Here is a 21,531-nt window from a genome sequence, read left to right on the forward strand (position 1 = left end):
CCGGCACACTCACATTGGTCTCTCCCCTGTATCCCTCCTCCGGCACACTCACATTGGTCTCTCCCCTGTATCCCTCCTCCGGCACACTCACATTGGTCTCTCCCCTGTATTCCTCCTCCAGCACACACATTGGTCTCTCCCCTGTATCCCTCCTCCGGCACACACACATTGGTCTCTCCCCTGTATTCCTCCTCCAGCACACACATTGGTCTCTCCCCTGTATCCCTCCTCCGGCACACTCACATTGGTCTCTCCCCTGTATTCCTCCTCCAGCACACACACATTGGTCTCTCCCCTGTATTCCTCCTCCAGCACACACACACACGTTGGTCTCTCCCCTGTATCCCTCCTCCAGCACACACACATCGGTCTCTCCCCTGTATCCCTCCTCAGCTGACAGTCTCATGGACATTTGCAATCATATAATATTGTGTAGCTGTACTGGAATCATTAGAGTGTAAGCTCCTCTGGTGCAATCACACACTGAAATACAGTGGTTTCAATATGTTAAGTTAAACAAAGCCTTTATTAGAATGCAGTCAGTAAGCGTCTCATGATTTCCCCCGACTCTTCTTTGCTGGATTGGAGGTGCTGTGTGGGCGTCGTCCTCTGCCACGACCAGGTCTGCCACGCCCAATATGGCCACTAGCTGGCATACTGGTGGGTGGTGCAGAGGACTGACCAGTGGCCCCGGGCTGATTGTTCGGCTGTGGCATACTGGCTACTTGCTGAATGATGTGAACCAGCTGTTGGAAGCCATTCTGCATGTTAGTAGAAAGGTTCCTTAGAATGAGGTTTGTCTGCCTCAGTGTGGCAGTCTGGGCTTTCACGCAGGCAGAGAGGTGGCGGAGCGAACGCTCTAGTGTTGTATCTGATTGGTGGGGGTCGGGATCGTTCTGTGATGGAACTGAGCTGGACTGCTGCGAGTCACAGTGGGCTTCAGAAATGTCCCCGTTTTCTTGGCTGTCCTGGTCACTAAAGAGGTCATATTTCTCTGTGGAGGCCAGCGAGGTCTCCTCCGCCATGTCCTCCTTCCCTGGAGTGCTGTCCGTTTTCTGTCCTCCATCAATGAAGCTCCCCCTGATGGGAAGGGCTATGGCAAGAAGAGTAAAAGTTAGACTTTGTCCATTACTAGAGATGAACTCTGCCCCCCACCCGCCATGATAGGAGTCATGGAGGCCCCTAGGGGTGACTCTAACCCTTCTGACTCTGCACTCATCATCGAAATGTCTTCTCTGTCCCTCCACAGATATGTTCTTACTGCTGCAGCTCCACCCAAAACTGTGATACTGAAATCGGCTCTCCTTACGTCTTCTCTTTATGTTATTAGTGCTAAACCATCTGTAGACGGTCCTCATTGCTAGGCTTTATTTTCTCTCTCTACGTCTTACCTTAACTTATAGCCTGTTCTTATCTTTATTACCGCTCCTCTTTTAGGTCTGCTTCTGAAGTGGCAATTTTGCTCTGTTTAGCCAGCCATACTTTATTAACTCTTGATTAGCTAATTGGAAAGCGCCCACCCCATCCCTAACAGCAGATAACTAAGCATCTCTTGGGGAAGGCACGTTTTCTGTGGGGGGGCTCTTTCTCAAAGTGGGGGTATTTCGAGAAGTGGGAACACTTCTAACCCTGCACTTCAGAGAATGAACACCGGAAATACCGAGATAAACACCACACAGACTACAGGTGACCTCATTTACCCCCTCAGCTCTTTCTCCTTGTAACATGAACTTTCTACTGCTCCTGACAGCCGTGTCCTCTATCCTTAAACACTGTCCTTCACCCCTCTTCTCCCCCCCCCCCCCCCACATATATATCACCCTCACTTCTGTCCTCTCCTTATTACTGCACTCACCATCTTCTGATATTTCTAAATCCACATACACAAAAAATCTCCAGAACACCGGGGCATGTCCGGAAAGAGATGTTTATATAAAAAGACCCTAATCAATCTTTTTTAATTGTCAGACTAACCTTTCAGTCAACGCCATTATGGGGTCAAGATGACCGTATGTGTAATTAGACTGTAATCTTGTGTAATCTGTAACTTGGGCTTGTGCCCGTTTATGTACTATAAAAGCTCTGTAACCAATGTAATCTGGGTCACATATCTGTTGGAGGATATGTGGTCCGCTGTATGGCTTTATGGCATATACTCTAAGAAAACATATGGAGACGAATGCAAACCTGATTGGCGTAGATGTCCTTTATTTCAAGGCTTAACTTAACAATATAAATCGCACTCTTTACCTTTCTGCTTCTCCTAACCTCTAGAGATATATCCCCAAACCCCGGGCCTCCATCATTTACCTGCACCTGATGACGTCAGCTGTGACGAAACACGTCGTGCATGGTTACGTCATTTCTGCCCCACTGGAACGCAGATCCGGTCGCTGGTTATCGTAGCATCCCGGAAGTAGCCGCTAACGAGGGACTCGTGGCCCCTACTGCTTTCTATACCTGCTTTTACCTCTTTTTAAATGTGAGTACGTTTTTTGATTTTTATGACTAATAAACTTATCAAACGGTACATCACTATATGAGGTCTTCCTTTCCATATACCATCTCGGGATTACTCCCCATGTATGAGAGAGGAACATTAAGGTGAACCTGTCTGTTGGCATATCTGATCGCGCTGAGAGAAGACACCCAGGCATATTTTCTACATTAGAGCCCATCGCTAGGATTTACAGAGGCGAGGCTATTATTCTAAAGCTGATTACCCCTGTAGGGGTACCTATCTCTGGTGAGTGCGGGATATACCGGAGGGGTGCACGTTTTTTCCTTCACCCTACACCTTATCACCCGGATCACTTCCCGAATAATATTGTATCACCATTGGTTTTCAGAAATCACTTTCTAGCAAGCATTTTATGGACGGTTTCTGGACTTTTTTTGGGTTTATATTTATATATACCTTAACAGATTTTGGTGTTTCCACTGGTTATCATCACTTTAGCACTTTGATTTTTATTTATTGCACATATCACTTTATACCCACGATTTAAGTGTAAATTTTATGCTTGATTTTATATTCATGTTTGGGTATTAATTTTTCATATCACCATTTTATATATTCATATATAATTTTTTTATTCACTACGTTGTACATTTGCACTTTACTATTTATTTTCTCGATATTCAATCCCTTCCACCATATATATATTTTTATTCACAGTATTTTATTATATATTAGTATTTTTTACCCGTTATTTAACCCCTTCCACGCCAGCATATATCAACTTTAATAGGCAGCGCCATTTTACCTCGTTTTTCTTCTATCCATCATTTACCTGTACTCAACACATCCATTACCCTGCACCCTCTGGCAGCAGCCGCAATCCACACAATTTACTTCCCATTTCTTTACTTCCCAACTCCCTTTCTCTTACGCCCTTTGGAACGCCCGCTCTGTCTGTAACAAACTCACCCACTCATGACCTCTTTATCACTAACTCATTTAATCTAGTTGCCATCACCGAAACCTTGGTTCATGAATCTGACACTGCCTCTCCTGGTGCCCTATCCCATGGTGGCCTACTCTGGACGCAATTGAGGGGGTGTCGGAAACCTTCTATTCCCACATAGCACCTATCAGGTACGTCACCCACCTCCCTGTCCCTCTCCTCATTTGAGGCACACTGCATATGTCTTTTCTCTGCAGTTTCTCCAGGATAGCTGTGATCTACCATCCCCCTTAATCGGTATTAACCTTTCTTCACGACTTCTCTGCCTGGCTACCCTATTTTCTCTCTTCTGCAATCCCCCCCACAATCATTCAATTCGGCGTCTTCAAAATTCCTAATAATACTCCTGTCACTTCCAAACTCTAACCTCCTCCTTTGACCTGAAGCAATGGATACACGCTTCTACCCACTCTGTCAGGGCTAGTACATTCCATAATGGATGCCTCTGAACTGTCCCGGGTCGCACTTACCTGTAAGAAGAAATACTTACCTTGAAAAGTTATTCTCCAGCGCTGCCATCTCAGGCGTGGACAGCTGAAGCCGCAGCGTCCCTCTTCGTGTCCTCTTCGGTGACGTCGGAGTCCCACAATGCACTGCACCGGCCCCGCTCGTCAGTTCCGGTACAGGCGCGTCATCCTTGCACAGCTTCTATGCATGCCCCAAAGCTGTATAGCAGGGAATGCTGCGCTTGCACCGGAAGTGACGAGCGGGGCCGGTGCAGGCGCATTGACTCCTGGAAGCGATGACGTTCAGCTCCCAGGAGTCATCGCAAACCGGAAGAGACGGCGCGGGCCGCGGCCGCAGAGGGAGGAAGTGGAAGGAAGGTGAGTATATTTTCTTCTATAATAAGGTAAGTGATCAAAAAAAAAAAAAAATCGGCAGTATCCATTTCTTTTTCAGGGTGCACTCAGCAAGCGGATGGCCCAAAATTGATTTTTTTCGATTTTGAGGCCAGAACTCCGCTTTAATCCTTTTGCTCTGATCACTACCTTATTGCTTTAACCCTCTCCCTCTCCTCCACCGCCTCTCTCTCCAACCCCCTTACAGTTACCTGCAGAAACCTACGCCATCTTAACCCTTCTCTACTCTGCTACCGACCACCTCTATTACATAATCTCCCCCCTGTCCTGCACAGACCTAACCACTTCTGTCTGCAACACTTCACTTTCAGCCTCCCTGGACACACTGACCCCCCTCACCACACATCGAATCAGACCCCGACCCCTTCAACCCTGGCAAACAGATAACACTAGAAGTCTGAAAAAGCCTATTCATGCTGTGGAGTGCCTATGGCGTAAGACTCGGTCTCAGAAAGATTTCACCCAATATAAATCTGCCCTCCAAAAATACAACTCCAGCCTCCACACTGCCAAGCAGACCTATTTTATCACTCTCATTAACTCCTTCTCATCCAGTCCCTGTCAACTCATCTCTACCTTCAACTCTCTTCTTTGTCCTCCACTGCTTCCACCCACTGACTGCCTCACTGCCCAGGAGATCCCCAATCACTTCAATTAGAAGATTGACCCAATTCCTGAGAGGTTCTCTGCTGTTCAGATACCTTCCATGCTTTACACTTCATGCCCACAGGTGCGATCTCTACTTCCCTCATTCATCCCCACCATTATAGAGGAGGACGCTAAACTCCTTGCCAACATCCAGCTAACCACCTTCCCCCCTCGATCATGTTCCATCGCAAATTCTACGTTCACCCTCTGGCTCTATTCTACACTAACTCACATCTTCAATCTCTCCCTCTATTCTGGCATCTTTCCCAACTCTCTAAAACATGCACTAGTCACCCCCATAAAAAGCCCTCCCTGGACCCAACCGATCTTAACAACCTACGCCCCATTTCCTTGCTCCCCTTTTTATCCAAACTCCTCGAACGTCTGGTCTACAACCGACTGAGTGACCCCCTCACCGAGAATATCCTTCCTGATCCCCTTCAGTGTGGATTTCGGCCTCAACACTCCACTGAAACTGCTCTCCTAAAACTGACAAACGATCTACTAATGGCCAAAACCAATGGACACCATTCTGTACTCCTACTCCTGGACCTTTCTGCTGCCTTTTCTATGGTTGACCATCCCCTCCTCCTCAAAAAACTCCATGCCTTTGGTCTCCATGACTGTACTCTTCACTGGTTCTCCTATCCAACCGCACCTTTAGCGTTACCTACAATTCTACTTCCTCCTCTCCTCTTCCCTTCTCTGTTGGGGTCCCCCAAGGCTCTGTTCTTGGAACCCTCCTATTTTCAATCTACACCTCCTCTCTGGGTCAGCTGATCGCCTCCCATGGCTTCCAATACCATTTCTATGCTGACGATACCCAAATCTATCTATCCACCCCTCAGCTCTCTCCCTCAGTCTCCTCACATATCACTAATTTACTATCTGATATATCGGTCTGGATGTCACACCACTTCCTCAAACTCAATCCATCCAAAACCGAACTTATAATTCCTCCACCACATGCCCCTTCCCCCGATCTCTCTGTCAATATCGATGGCACAACTATCAGCCCATCCCTGCATGCCAAGGTCCTAGGTGTTGTCCTGGACTCTGAACTCTCCTTCACCCCACATCCAATCATTGTCCAAATCTTACCGCCTCAGCCTCCGCAACATCTCCAAAATACGCCCCTTCCTAACCAAAGACACAACAAAGCTTCTAGTTCACTCCCTGGTCATCTCCGCCTCAACTACTGCAACTCCCTTCTCATTGGCTTACCTCTACACAGGCTCCTCCCCCCTTCAATCAACCACGAATGCTGCCGCCAGACTCACCCACCTCACCAATCGCTCAGTGTCCTCCACCCATCTGTGCCAACTCCACCACTGGCTTCGCTCACCCAACAAATAAATTCAAAATACTAAAAACTTACAGAGACATCCACAGCTCTTCCCCCAGCTACATCACTGACCTGGTCTCCAAATACCAACCTAATCGTTCTCATCGTTCCTCCCAGGACCTCCTACTCTCTAGCTCCCTCCTCACCTCCTCCCATGATCTGACTTTTCCAGAGCCTCTCCAATCCTATGGAACTCCATACCCCAATCTGTCTGATTATCTCCTAGACGATCCCTGAAAAGCCTATCCTACCCATAACTAACAACTGTATTTTCATTTTCTCCATTAGCTCCCCCCCCCCCCCCCATTTATTGCCTTTTGTATCACTTGACCCTCCCTCCTAGATTGTAAGCTCTAATGAGCCAGGCCGTCCAATTCCTCCTGTATTGAATTGTATTGTAACTGTACTGTTTGCCTTCATGTAAAGTGCTGCGCAAACTGTTGGTGCTATATAAATCCTGTACTATGATAATAATAACAAGGCTCTTTCTCTTCCTTTACCCTCCTGCACTGATATCTGGATGGAGATCACCAGGAGAGACTCTAACCCTCTCTTCTACTTCCTCCGCCCTCCTGCACTGATATCTGAATGGAGATCACTATAAGGAACTCTAACCCTCTCTTCTCCATCCTCCACCCTCCTGCACTGATATCTGAATGGAGATCACCAGAAGGGACTCTAACCCTCTCTTCTCCATCCTCCACCCTCCTGCACTGATATCTGAATGGAGATCACCAGAAGGGACTCTAACCCTCTCTTCTCCATCCTCCACCCTCCTGCACTGATATCTGAATGGAGATCACTATAAGGGACTCTAACCCTCTCTTCTCCATCCTCCACCCTCCTGCACTGATATCTGAATGGAGATCACCAGAAGGGACTCTAACCCTCTCTTCTCCATCCTCCACCCTCCTGCACTGATATCTGAATGGAGACCACCAGGAGTGACTCTAACCCTCTCTTATCCTTCTTCCACCCTCCTGCACTGATATCTGGATGGAGATCACCAGGAGAGACTCTAACCCTCTCTTCTACTTCCTCCGCCCTCCTGCACTGATATCTGAATGGAGATCACTATAAGGGACTCTAACCCTCTCTTCTCCATCCTCCACCCTCCTGCACTGATATCTGAATGGAGATCACCAGAAGGGACTCTAACCCTCTCTTCTCCATCCTCCACCCTCCTGCACTGATATCTGAATGGAGACCACCAGGAGTGACTCTAACCCTCTCTTATCCTTCTTCCACCCTCCTGCACTGATATCTGAATGGAGATCACCAGAAGGGACTCTAACCCTCTCTTCTCCATCCTCCGCCCTTCTGCACTGATATCTGAATGGAGACCACTAGGAGTGATGCTAACCCTCTCTTCTTCTTCCTCTACCCTCCTGCACTGATATCTGGATGGAGACCACCAGGAGTGACTCTAACCCTCTCTTCTCCTTCCTCTACCCTCCTGCACTGATATCTGGATGGAGATCACCAGAAGGGACTCTAAACCTCTCTTCTCCTTCCTCTACCCCCCTGCACTGATATCTGGATGGAGATCACCAGGAGTGACTCTAACCCTCTCTTCCCTTTCCTCTACCCTCCCGCACTGATATCTGGATGGAGACCACCAGGAGTGACTCTAACCCTCTCTTCCCCTTCCTCTACCCTCCTGCACTGATATCTGAATGGAGATCACCAGGAGTGACTCTAACCCTCTCTTCCCCTTCCTCTACCCTCCTGCACTGATATCTGAATGGAGACCACCAGGAGTGACTCTAACCCTCTCTTCCCCTTCCTCTACCCTCCTGCACTGATATCTGGATGGAGATCACCAGAAGGGACTCTAACCCTCTCTTCTCCTTCCTCTACCCTCCTGCACTGATATCTGAATGGAGACCACCAGGAGTGACTCTAACCCTCTCTTCCCCTTCCTCTACCCCCCTGCACTGATATCTGGATGGAGATCACCAGGAGTGACTCTAACCCTCTCTTCTCCCTTCTCCGCCCTCCTGCACTGATATCTGGATGGAGATCACCAGGAGTGATTCTTCCCCTCTCTTCTCCTTCCTCTACCCTCCTGCACTGATATCTGGATGGAGACCACCAGGAGTGACTCTAACCCTCTCTTCTCCTTCCTCTACCCTCCTGCACTGATATCTGGATGGAGATCACCAGAAGGGACTCTAAACCTCTCTTCTCCTTCCTCTACCCCCCTGCACTGATATCTGGATGGAGATCACCAGGAGTGACTCTAACCCTCTCTTCCCTTTCCTCTACCCTCCCGCACTGATATCTGGATGGAGACCACCAGGAGTGACTCTAACCCTCTCTTCCCCTTCCTCTACCCTCCTGCACTGATATCTGAATGGAGACCACCAGGAGTGACTCTAACCCTCTCTTCCCCTTCCTCTACCCTCCTGCACTGATATCTGAATGGAGACCACCAGGAGTGACTCTAACCCTCTCTTCCCCTTCCTCTACCCTCCTGCACTGATATCTGGATGGAGATCACCAGAAGGGACTCTAACCCTCTCTTCTCCTTCCTCTACCCTCCTGCACTGATATCTGAATGGAGACCACCAGGAGTGACTCTAACCCTCTCTTCCCCTTCCTCTACCCCCCTGCACTGATATCTGGATGGAGATCACCAGGAGTGACTCTAACCCTCTCTTCTACTTCCTCCGCCCTCCTGCACTGATATCTGGATGGAGATCACCAGGAGTGATTCTTCCCCTCTCTTCTCCTTCCTCTACCCTCCTGCACTGATATCTGGATGGAGATCACCAGGAGTGATTCTTCCCCTCTCTTCTCCCTTCTCCGCCCTCCCGCACTGATATCTGAATGGAGACCACCAGGAGTGACTCTAACCCTCTCTTCTCCTTCCTCTACCCTCCTGCACTGATATCTGGATGGAGATCACCAGGAGTGATTCTTCCCCTCTCTTCCCCTTCCTCTACCCTCCTGCACTGATATCTGGATGGAGATCACCAGAAGGGACTCTAAACCTCTCTTCTCCTTCCTCTACCCCCCTGCACTGATATCTGGATGGAGATCACCAGGAGTGACTCTAACCCTCTCTTCTCCTTCCTCCCCCCTCCTGCACTGATATCTGGATGGAGATCACCAGGAGAGACTCTAACCCTCTCTTCTACTTCCTCCGCCCTCCTGCACTGATATCTGAATGGAGATCACTATAAGGGACTCTAACCCTCTCTTCTCCATCCTCCACCCTCCTGCACTGATATCTGAATGGAGATCACCAGAAGGGACTCTAACCCTCTCTTCTCCATCCTCCACCCTCCTGCACTGATATCTGAATGGAGACCACCAGGAGTGACTCTAACCCTCTCTTATCCTTCTTCCACCCTCCTGCACTGATATCTGAATGGAGATCACCAGAAGGGACTCTAACCCTCTCTTCTCCATCCTCCGCCCTTCTGCACTGATATCTGAATGGAGATCACCAGAAGAGACTCTAAACCTTTCTTCTCCACCCTCCTGCACTGATATCTGAATGGAGACCACCAGGAGTGACTCTAACCCTCTCTTATCCTTCTTCCACCCTCCTGCACTGATATCTGAATGGAGATCACCAGAAGGGACTCTAACCCTCTCTTCTCCATCCTCCACCCTCCTGCACGGATATCTGAATGGAGACCACTAGGAGTGATGCTAACCCTCTCTTCTTCTTTCTCACCCCCTGCACTGATATCTGAATGGAGACCACCAGGTGTTACTCTCTAATCCCCCAACTCCCTGCACTGATATCAGAGTAGAAACCACCAGGAATGACGCTGACCCTCTCTTCCCTTTCCTCTAAAACACTGATATCTGAATGGAGACCACCAGGAATGACTCTAACCCTCTCTTCCCTTTCCTCTACCCTCCCGCACTGATATCTGGATGGAGACCACCAGGAGTGACTCTAACCCTCTCTTCCCCTTCCTCTACCCTCCTGCACTGATATCTGAATGGAGACCACCAGGAGTGACTCTAACCCTCTCTTCCCCTTCCTCTACCCTCCTGCACTGATATCTGAATGGAGACCACCAGGAGTGACTCTAACCCTCTCTTCCCCTTCCTCTACCCCCCTGCACTGATATCTGGATGGAGATCACCAGGAGTGACTCTAACCCTCTCTTCTCCCTTCTCCGCCCTCCTGCACTGATATCTGGATGGAGATCACCAGGAGTGATTCTTCCCCTCTCTTCTCCTTCCTCTACCCTCCTGCACTGATATCTGGATGGAGACCACCAGGAGTGACTCTAACCCTCTCTTCTCCTTCCTCTACCCTCCTGCACTGATATCTGGATGGAGATCACCAGAAGGGACTCTAAACCTCTCTTCTCCTTCCTCTACCCTCCTGCACTGATATCTGGATGGAGATCACCAGGAGTGACTCTAACCCTCTCTTCCCCTTCCTCTACCCTCCTGCACTGATATCTGAATGGAGACCACCAGGAGTGACTCTAACCCTCTCTTCCCCTTCCTCTACCCTCCTGCACTGATATCTGGATGGAGACCACCAGGAGTGACTCTAACCCTCTCTTCCCCTTCCTCTACCCCCCTGCACTGATATCTGGATGGAGATCACCAGGAGTGACTCTAACCCTCTCTTCTCCCTTCTCCGCCCTCCTGCACTGATATCTGGATGGAGATCACCAGGAGTGATTCTTCCCCTCTCTTCTCCTTCCTCTACCCTCCTGCACTGATATCTGGATGGAGACCACCAGGAGTGACTCTAACCCTCTCTTCTCCTTCCTCTACCCTCCCGCACTGATATCTGAATGGAGATCACCAGGAGTGATTCTTCCCCTCTCTTCCCCTTTCTTTATCCCCCCTGCACTGATATCTGAATGGAGATCACCAGGAGTGATTCTTCCCCTCTCTTCTCCTTCCTCTACCCTCCTGCACTGATATCTGGATGGAGATCACCAGGAGTGATTCTTCCCCTCTCTTCTCCCTTCTCCGCCCTCCCGCACTGATATCTGAATGGAGACCACCAGGAGTGACTCTAACCCTCTCTTCTCCTTCCTCTACCCTCCTGCACTGATATCTGGATGGAGATCACCAGGAGTGATTCTTCCCCTCTCTTCTCCTTCCTCTACCCCCCTGCACTGATATCTGGATGGAGATCACCAGGAGTGACTCTAACCCTCTCTTCTCCTTCCTCCCCCCTCCTGCACTGATATCTGGATGGAGATCACCAGGAGTGATTCTTCCCCTCTCTTCCCCTTCCTCTACCCTCCTGCACTGATATCTGGATGGAGATCACCAGGAGTGACTCTAACCCTCTCTTCCCCTTCCTCTACCCTCCTGCACTGATATCTGGATGGAGACCACCAGGAGTGACTCTAACATTCATATTTAAGGGGGTTTCTCACCTTCACATGGGGTCAGTGTGTGGGCGGAGTCCTCCTCCTCGCTCATAGCTGGGGAGTCCACCTCTCCGTTCAGGCTGAGGGCCATCTTGCTGGACATGAGGCTTAGCATGTGCTTCTCATACGGCCAGAAGAAGACGTTGACTTGCTTGCCGCCTCTCTGCTTGGCCAGTTTCTCCTTCACCTTCTTCTTGATGTCGGAGTACCTCTTCTTACACTGAGCCACAGTGCGAGTATGGTGGGAGATACTGTTCACTGCCGCCACAATGTCCCTCCAGATCTCCTTCTTCTCTGCCGCCGAGGTTCCCGTTATCAGTCTGCCAAGAATCTTCTCATAATTCTCAGAGATATTCTTCACCAGGACGTTGTTCTCCCGATCGCTGAACTTCACGTTCCTCAGCCGTTCCCTTTCCAGGAACCGTGCCGTTTCTCCACGTGTTTGGCGGGACAGAACCGTCCCCGGATGCCTACGCTGCCGGACAGCGCTGAAACGGTTTGAAGGGGCAACGTACGCTGAGACCCCTGAAGATGCTCCTGTATGAAATACATAGAGAAGGTCAGGACATGGGAAGTATAACCAGCCTGTCTGATCGTTTACATGCGATTACTGCCGGCAGCTATACCCGCTAGCAGTAATCATCGTGTTCCCTGCGCTCTCAGCTGGCAGAACACAACTGCGTCGCGGGGAAGCATTCCTCCATCAGTACAGCCAGTCATTCATTTGTGAAGGCAAAGGAAATATAACTGGCATGTTCACTATTGTGACCAACCTAGCCGGGACGGGGGCTTTTGGAGAGGACTGGGAGGAAGCCTCTTACCCACTGACTATGGGCCCTGGCTTTTGGGGGCCACTACTCTTTGAGAGGTATATACTTGGGGGACCCTTGGAGTAATGTTACCTTGGATTAAAGTCCATGTCTCCCCAAGACATATAGACTCTAGGACATTAGGCCCAGGGTCCCTGTTTAGGGCCTAGCTGCCTCATTTAAAATAGTGACTGCGTCACACTGTGAGACTACCAGATGTTGAGGTCATCAGAGAGCCACCTGTCTGGGGTCCCCTGCCATAATGTGCTTATTGTAAGTAAGTCTCCTGCTATAGTCTGTTGCCTACTAGTCTGAGGAGGGGGGAGATCACTATTTGTATTGGTAATTGTGCTAATTAACTCACCTATTGTCTTCTAGCAAACTATTGGGGGATGTGTTTATACTTGTAATAATTTGTATTGTACTTTGTGAGCTCGATGCCGGACAGTCTGACCTGGAATGAGATCCCCATTTGTCCAGCTGACTAGTTGTTTAAGAAACTTAATGTTTATAGTGCTAATTATATTTCTGTATACAGTTACGTTTACATATGATAATGTGATCAGCCTCACCTGAGTGTATAAAAAGCCTGTATTCTTCTTCAATAAAGAGTTCCAGTTTTGCAGCTAAACTAGTCCTGTCTAGTTCTTGGTTGCAATATGCGGCTATTATATCTGATATCTATGTTCAGACTGGAGGAAGCCGTATACTGACGGAAGCACTCAAGTAGAGTGTGGGATGGTTCTATTACAACTACCTCTTCTTCCGTTTATAAATGAACACAGAAACGCTCACACTGAGTAATCCCGTGGGAGCCAGAAAAAAGCGTGAGGGTGAGGCGTGTCAAGGTGTCCGCCTTATTGTAACCTGCCTTTTTTGTGGCATTGGTGCAGTAAAGGCTTCTTTCTGGAAACTAGACCATGCAGCTCATTTGGCGTCAAGTATCATTGTATTGTGCTCCTTGAAACCACCAAACAGTATCTTTCCACAGCAGCCGGTATTTCTCACCTGTGGGGGGTTTTCTTAGTATCCCGAACAATTATTCTGGCATGTGGCTGCAATCTTTCTTGGCTCGGTATCAAGAGATCCCTAAATTTTCCCCCTCTTAATAAATGATTGAACAGTACTGACTGGCATTTTCAAGGCTTTGGATAGCTTTTTAATATCCCTTTCCATCTTTATAAGGATCCATTACCTTGTTACGCAGGTCTTTTGACAGTTCTTTTCTGCACCCCATATCTAAGTATCTAGCTTACTCAGTGCATCCATGTGAGAGCTAACACACTCACTGACTAGTTATACCCAGACACCACAGATGTGAGAAATTACCTCCTGTGTGTGTCACCTTGTGTGTCTGTACCAAGGCCAGAGGGGAGGGGGGACTTTTCATCACAACGGTATGCGGTATTATACAGAATGCTGTCACAGCGCAGTAATACACCCTGTACACGTCACTCACCCAGCTCGGTCCTGGACAGAAGGATGTGGTCTCGGGGCAGCGGAGGTCCCCACCTGGACACGTCCTCCTCTGGCTCCACTTTCACGATGAGGTCAGGACCGGACTCCAGGCGCTCATACTGGATGCGGTCACTCTCTGTCACAGATGAAGAATGATATGACACCCCAAATATTACCCCTCCCCAATCTCTGCCTTTCCTCTTACCAGTTTTCATGCCGTCACTGACATCACATCGCTCTTTATGTTCAGAGTCCGCCACCAACTCCCGCTTCACCATTGGGAGTCCTCCATAAAGTCCTGAGGAATGGAAGATATAGTCATGAGTGTACCCAATATACCCGCTCCTACCCCCGAGTGTACCCAATATACCCGCTCCTACCCCCGAGTGTACCCAATATACCCGCTCCTACCCCCAAGTGTACCCAATATACCCGCTCCTACCCCCGAGTGTACCCAATATACCTGCTCCTACCCCCAAGTGTACCCCATATACCTGATCCTACCCCTGAGTGTACCCAATATACCCTCTTCTACCTCTCCAGGTTAGAGGTGAGTATATTGGGTACACGGGGAGATATAAGCGGGCATATTGGGTACACTCAGAATTAGGAGTGGGTATATTGGGTACACTCAGGAGTAGGGGTGGGTATATTCGGGGTAGAAGAGGGTATGCTGGGTACACTTGGGGTTAGCGGTGGGTATACTGGGTACACTAAGTGTACCCAACATACCCTCTTCTACACCAAGTATACCCACCCCTACCCCTGAGTATACCCAATATACCCACTCCTAATCCTGAGTGTACCCAATATACCCACGCCTAATCCTGAGTGTACCCAATATACCCATGCCTAATCCTGAGTGTACCCAATATACCCGCGCCTATCCCCGAGTGTACCCAATATACCCGCGCCTATCCCCGAGTGTACCCAATATACCTGCGCCTATCCCCGAGTGTATCCAATATACCCGCGCCTATCCCTGGGTGTACCCAATATACCCGCGCCTATCCCCGAGTGTACCCAATATACCTGCTCCTATCCCTGAGTGTACCCAATATACACGCGCCTATCCCCAAGTGTACCCAATATACCCGCGCCTATCACCGAGTGTATCCAATATACCCGCGCCTATCCCCGAGTGTATCCAATATACCCGCTGTTTATCACTGTTTGTATTGTTAATTGTGCTAATTAACTCACCTATTGTCTGCTAGCAAACTATTGGGGGATGTGTTTACACTTGTAATAATATGTATTGTAAAACCAAAAATATGCCGCTCTAGGTGAGTGACTGAATCTCACACGTGAACAGGAACCCAGAGTGCTGCACAGCTCGTCTGTGAGATTCAGAGACATGCAAAAATCCGGAATATTGCTACACTCCTTGGTAACTTTATTGAAGCATTAAAATCACATCACAGGTATGACGGAAACATAAAAGGTAACGCGTTTTGCGCTAAAGTCAGCGCTTACTCAAACCTCTAAAGTGCTGACTTTAGAGCGAAACGCGTTACCTTTTATGTTCCTGTCATACCTGTGATGTGATTTTAATGCTTCACTAAATTTACCAAGGAGTGCAGCAATATTCTGGATTTTTGGATGTCTGTAATGTGTATTGTACTGTGGGGATGGGTTTATACTTGTAATAATGTGTATTGTACTGTGGGAGGTCGATGCCAGACAGTCTGACCTGGAATGAGATCCCTGATTGTCCATGTGGCTAGTTATTTAATTAACTTAATGTTTATAGTATTAATTATTTCTGTACACAGTTACGTTTGCATATGATAATGTGATCAGCCTCACCTGAGTGTGTAGTGTATAAATAGCCTGTATTCTTGTTCAATAAACAGTTCCCATTTTGCAGTTAAACTAGCCCTGTCTAGTTCTTGGTTCCTTATCTATGTTCAGACTGGAGGAAGCGGTATACTGACTGAGGCACTCAAGTGGAGTTTGGGACGGTTCCGTCACATTGGTGGGGAGCGGCGGGATGTTTCCTGAAGTCTGGGACATCCAAACCTCCCCCGGGATCCGAGGTCCGGATAGCAGAAGAGGAGCGTTACAGATACCAGCCACTATGGAAGAGGAATACGTAAGGAGAGTGCAAGAGATGCAGATGAAGTATAGAGGACCAGTGCCAATGCAGGTCCTGCTGGGATGCAATGACTCTGTCTGCCGGCAACTCTGGAAGGAAGAACTGAACTGAGAGCAGTGTTGCCAGGGAAAAATAATCTCCACCCAGGAAAGATCCTGGTCGCAAAACGATGTGCAAGTACTGTTATTGGGGAACAACCGCACAAGGAGTGCACAGCTGAGTTAAGCAGGCTGGTCCAGGCAGAAATGTGGTTGGACGAGAGCTACAAATCCATCTGCTGGTATGTAACCCTAGCATGCCTGTGGACAGCGGATGACAGCCCAATGGAAGGCTTTGGCTACAGCGGTCTGGGACTGTCATTAGAGAGGCTGTCCAAGGACCCTGACTTTGGGAGTGATCTGGAGTGGCGTTTACAGGAAATCTTGGAACAGTGAGCGTTTCCAGCCGTTCAGGAATAGGAGCTGGAGATCGCCTATAGATGGCTGCTAGACTCTGCTCAGCAGCAGGTCTGGGCTCCCTTTACCTGGGACTATCCAGAATTACCAGCCGACAGTCCTGAAATCCTGGCTAATGTGTCAGCAATAAGAGCAGAGTGACAATGTGCTTTGTCCACCTCCAGCTATGAAAGTGGAGCTCTTATGGTGGATGCAGTAAGCGTTGACTCACCTTGACGATCCTGGTTCTGTACGGACAAGCTTGTATGTTAGAATGCGTCTGCCCAGCAGCTGGATGAGGGTATAGGAGATGGTGCAGCCGGCTCATCTCCCCAGCAGAGGAGAGGAGGTGGTCGTTCTTACTCCCCAGCCACCAGCTCCAGCAACTGGGGAGTTTATAGACTGCTGAGAAGGAACAACCCAGTGAACCTCCAGAAGAGGAGCAGGCATCAAGGCAGAGAAAGAGGACCTGCTAACCTCTGCCTGTAACAGAGGCCCTGGAGGCATTGTGCAAGGCCACCGCTTTTCATTTTGCTCTCAGCGGAAGAGCTGGCATCAGGGCAGAAAATCACTGCCCAGCACCAATAGCAGCTCTAGCCTTCCTGAGAGAAGAGGCAGCCGGCCTTTCTCCTACACCACTGACAGGGACCTGGGATTTCCCAAAAGCAGCATCTGTGGAGTAAGAGCAAACTTCTCCAGCCGAAGCACTGGCTGCAGGACAGAGTGCTGCCCAGCTTTGTCTATCCTTGACTGCAAACCCAGCATAAGCACTGGCAATTGGACGGAGGGTCCAAGACCTCTGCCCCACACCCACAGCAGTTCCGGAGACCCAGGGAGAGAGGGTGGTGGTTCTTCCTCCCCCGGCAGCAGACCAGGATCCAGGGGGAGAAAGAAGACTAGGTGGTTATCACAGTCAGGGAGAGGAGGTGGCCGTTCTCCCTCCCCAGCAGCAGATCTACTGTTTGGGAGAGAAGGTGGTGGTCCTCCTACTCCCCCTCCCAAAGGCAGACTTACAGTCTGGGAGAGGTGGTGGTCATTCACACTCCCCAGCAAGTCAGAGATCCAGGGAGGGGAGGAAGCCATTCCCCTTCCCCAATGGCAGGCCAAAGACCAGGGAGAGGAGGTGGTCGTACTTTCTCCCCAGCGGCAGATCCACAGTCTGGGGGAGGAGGTGGTCACTCTCCCTCCCCAACAGTTAGCCAGAGCAGATCATGTGGGGTCCCAAGCAGAAGCGCTGGCATCAGGACAGAGTGCTACCAACCTCTGCCCAACACCGTCAACAACTCCAGAGTTCCAGGGAACCGGGGCAGGTGGCCCCTCTCCCCAGAGACGGGCTGATGTTGTGAATTTCCTACACCCAGCTAAAGAGCTCGCAACATGATAGAGTGCCGCTGGTCTCTGCCTAGCACCTTGTCAGGGTGCCAGAAAACCAGACCACACGGGAATGCAGGTAAAGTGAAGCAGTTTATTGGAGGAAACAATAATAATAATCGCACAGCAACAGTGAGGAAATGAGAGCAAGAACAAGCCGGGGTCGGATCCAGAAGGGGATAGTCTGCTGAAGCCAGGTCATCTGCCAAAGCCGGATCCTCAGCCGATGCCGGGTCAAGAGCAAGGAGAGGCGTCAGCCAATGCTGGGTCGAGAGCAAGGAGAGGCGTCAGCCAATGCCGAGTCAAGAGCAAGGAGAGGCGTCAGCCAATGCCGAGTCGAGAGCAAGGAGAGGCGTCAGCCAATGCCGGGTCGAGAGCAAGGAGAGGCGTCAGCCAATGCCGAGTCAAGAGCAAGGAGAGGCGTCAGCCAATGCCGAGTCGAGAGCAAGGAGAGGCGTCAGCCAATGCCGAGTCGAGAGCAAGGAGAGGCGTCAGCCAATGCCGAGTCAAGAGCAAGGAGAGGCGTCAGCCAATGCCGAGTCAAGAGCAAGGAGAGGCGTCAGCCAATGCCGGGTCGAGAGCAAGGAGAGGCGTCAGCCAATGCCGAGTCGAGAGCAAGGAGAGGCGTAAGCCAATGCCGAGTCGAGAGCAAGGAGAGGCGTCAGCCAATGCCGAGTTAAGAGCAAGGAGAGGCGTCAGCCAATGCCGGGTCGAGAACCAGAAGAGTCGTCAGCCAATGCCAGGTTGAGAACCAGGAGAATCGTCAGCCAAGCCAGGCCATGCACGGAGGAACACGGAGAACAAAAGACTGCTAGCAGAGATGCCTCTTGGAGCACAAACACAAGGGCAATGATAGATATAGTCAGGTGTGTGACATCATCAATGTGTGACGCCCAGAAAGCAGGAAGTGATGATGCAATCAGTCTATAAGAGGCAGCAGTCTGCACATGTCTAAGATGGCTGCCAACAGGAGGGCAAGGTAAGACTTTGACACACGGACAATGTCTCCATGGCTTCAGTCAGCCCCTCTGCCCAGCAAAGGACCGAGCCCTGGAATGGTAAAGACTATCCAGCTGGACAGAGATTCCAGGACCTCTGACCCACACCTACGGAGGACATCTATTCCCTGCGGCCAAGAATAGAAATCATGCGGACCATCTATGAGGGTTCACTCTGCCCGACTAACACATGTCCAGGCCAGGTGAAGGTCTGGGACCTTGTAAGTCTACTTTGGATCGGGGATAAATGTGACAGACCCAACCAATACAGGGGCTATTGGAGGGGACTGCAGGCTGGCCTCTTGCCTACTATGGGCCCTGGCCTTTGAGGGGGCTCTATTCTTGGGAGGGGTGTGCCTGGGGACCCTTGGAGTGGTCTTGCTTTGGATTGTGTGGCTCCCAGGTGTGCATTCCCATTGGTAATGGAGTCACCTATTGTTTCTGTCTGTCTGATCATCTCTTGGAGATGTGATTAATATGGTGACCCCCCTTACCTTGTTGTGGAACCATAGTGGGGTGTTCTGTGTTTATAATAATGTGTAATGTACTTTATATCCAGGGTTGTGGGCGGGGTGTCGGATTGTCTGGGCACCCTCTGACTAATCAAGGCTTGATGGTAATTAGCGGACTGTGCATTGTTTATGTTGGCTGTTCCTTAGATGTACTAATTGTCTAGGATCATGTGATCCGCCTATTACCGGTGTTCCGTGAAAAATCCATACCCGTGAGAAAACCATACCCTCGTCACTTCCGGTTCCGCTACGGAGAGTATGGATTTCTCACGGGACTTACACTTGCCGCCGTTACATTAAAACAGCTCCTCTGACACATCAGTCATCTCCGCTCCTATCCCTGTCACTTCCCTCATCTCGCCTAATAAATATAAAAGCGGATCATGGAGCCGAGATCGGCGTCATTGTCATCTTATACACCCGCCGCCGCTTATATATTTATTAGGGGAGATCAGGGAAGTGACAGCGATAGGAGAGGAGATGTTTAATGTTGCAGCCGAACTGTTTTAATTATACCGCCGCAAGTATGACATTTCACACAGTGCCGTGAGTTTTTCCTACCCTCTGAGCATGCGCACTTGTGTTCTTCTTTGCTGTTCTGTTACGTCTCCGGGGCTCTGAGCATGCGCACTGCTGCGCTGCTCAGCTGTTTGACACAGGAAGTGACGAGGGTATGGTTTCTTCACGGGGTATGGTTTTTTAACGTTACACCGGATCTTGTGTGCTATACGGTATATTCTGGGTGACTTTACAATAAAGAGTTCCAGTTTACACCTAAGCTGGTGTCGCCTAGTGTGGCTTACCTATAATACCTGATTTCTGAATGGAGGAAGCTGTATATGTTGATGGAGACACCCAAGCTGGGAGCTGGAAGGTTCATCACACCATCCTGACTGCTTGTCTGCCCAACTCCACCCACAATTCACAACCCCACCCACAATTTACATCTCCACCCACAATTTACAAACTCCACCCACAATTTACAACTCCACCCACAATGCCCAACTCCACCCACAATTCACAACCCCACCCACAATCCACAACTCCACCCACAATCCACAACTCCACCCACAATTTACAAACTCCACCCACAATTCACAACTCCACCCACAATTCACAATTCCACCCATAATTCACAACTCCACCCACAATTTACATCTCCACCCACAATTCACAACTCCACCCACAATTCACAACTCCACCCACAATTCCCAACCCCACCCACAATTCCCAACTCCACACATAATTTACAACTCCACCCACAATTCACAACCCCACCCACAATCCACAACTCCATCCACAATTTACAAACTCCACCCACAATTCACAACTCCACCCACAATTCACAACTCCACCCACAATTCACAATTCCACCCATAATTCACAACTCCCCACACAATTCACATCTCCACCCACAATTTACATCTCCACCCACAATTCACAACTCCACCCACAATTCCCAACCCCACCCACAATTCCCAACCCCACCCACAATTCCAAACCCCACCCACAATTCCCAACCCCACCCACAATTTACATCTCCACCCACAATTCACAACTCCACCCACAATTCACAACTCCACCCACAATTCCCAACTCCCCTCACAATTCACAACTCCACCCACAATTCCCAACTCCACCCACAATTCACAACTCCACCCAGAATTTACAAACTCCACCCAGAATTTACAAACTCCACCCACAATTCACAACTCCACCCACAATTCACAATTTTATATTGGTCTGCCAGATGGACAAATGTATTTGATGTTTATTAGGAAGGAGCAGAGTGTGGGAGGAACCGAACAAGGTTATGGCTAGAGTGTGGGAGGAGTCGAATGAGGTTATGGCTAGAGTGTGGGAGGAGCCTAACATGGTTGTGGCTAGAGTGTGGGAGGAGCCTAACCTGGTTGTGGTAAGACTGTGGGAGGAGCCTAAGAAGGTTATGGCTAGAGTGTGGGAGGAGCCTAACCTGGTTGTGGCTAGAGTGTGGGAGGAGCCTAACATGGTTGTGGCTAGAGTGTGGGAGGAGCCTAACCTGTTTGTGGTAAGACTGTGGGAGGAGCCTAAGCAGGTTGTGGTGAGAGGAAACCTCCAGCCTCAGTACTCACCTATAGGACCTGAGAAGGGGAAGCGTTCTTCCATCCTGATTACCAGTGTCA

The 21,531-nt window shown here is 49.6% G+C and overlaps 1 protein-coding gene and 1 long non-coding RNA gene across 2 annotated transcripts; both read right to left on the reverse strand.

The window, feature by feature from the left end:
• Window positions 1–492: 492 nt before the first annotated feature.
• Window positions 493–13,674, reverse strand: LOC309543592 (uncharacterized protein; the record flags this gene model as incomplete). The annotated part of the gene is made up of 3 exons (XM_082276054.1): window positions 493–1,093; window positions 11,696–12,226; window positions 13,626–13,674. The coding sequence occupies 3 exons, from the start codon at window positions 13,672–13,674 to the stop codon at window positions 552–554; spliced, it is 1,122 nt and encodes a 373-aa protein (XP_082132180.1). The 3' UTR covers window positions 493–551.
• Window positions 13,675–13,956: 282 nt separating this feature from the next.
• On the reverse strand, window positions 13,957–21,519 carry LOC309543598. Its single transcript, XR_014224804.1, has 3 exons — window positions 21,481–21,519; window positions 14,162–14,254; window positions 13,957–14,092 (listed from the first exon to the last, which is right to left on the reverse strand). It is a non-coding gene; the product is annotated as an uncharacterized lncRNA (long non-coding RNA).
• Between the last annotated feature and the right edge of the window lie 12 nt (window positions 21,520–21,531).

This window comes from Pelophylax lessonae, assembly GCF_965119305.1.
Source record: "Pelophylax lessonae genome assembly, contig: HAP1_SCAFFOLD_261, whole genome shotgun sequence".
Lineage (NCBI taxonomy): Eukaryota > Metazoa > Chordata > Amphibia > Anura > Ranidae > Pelophylax > Pelophylax lessonae.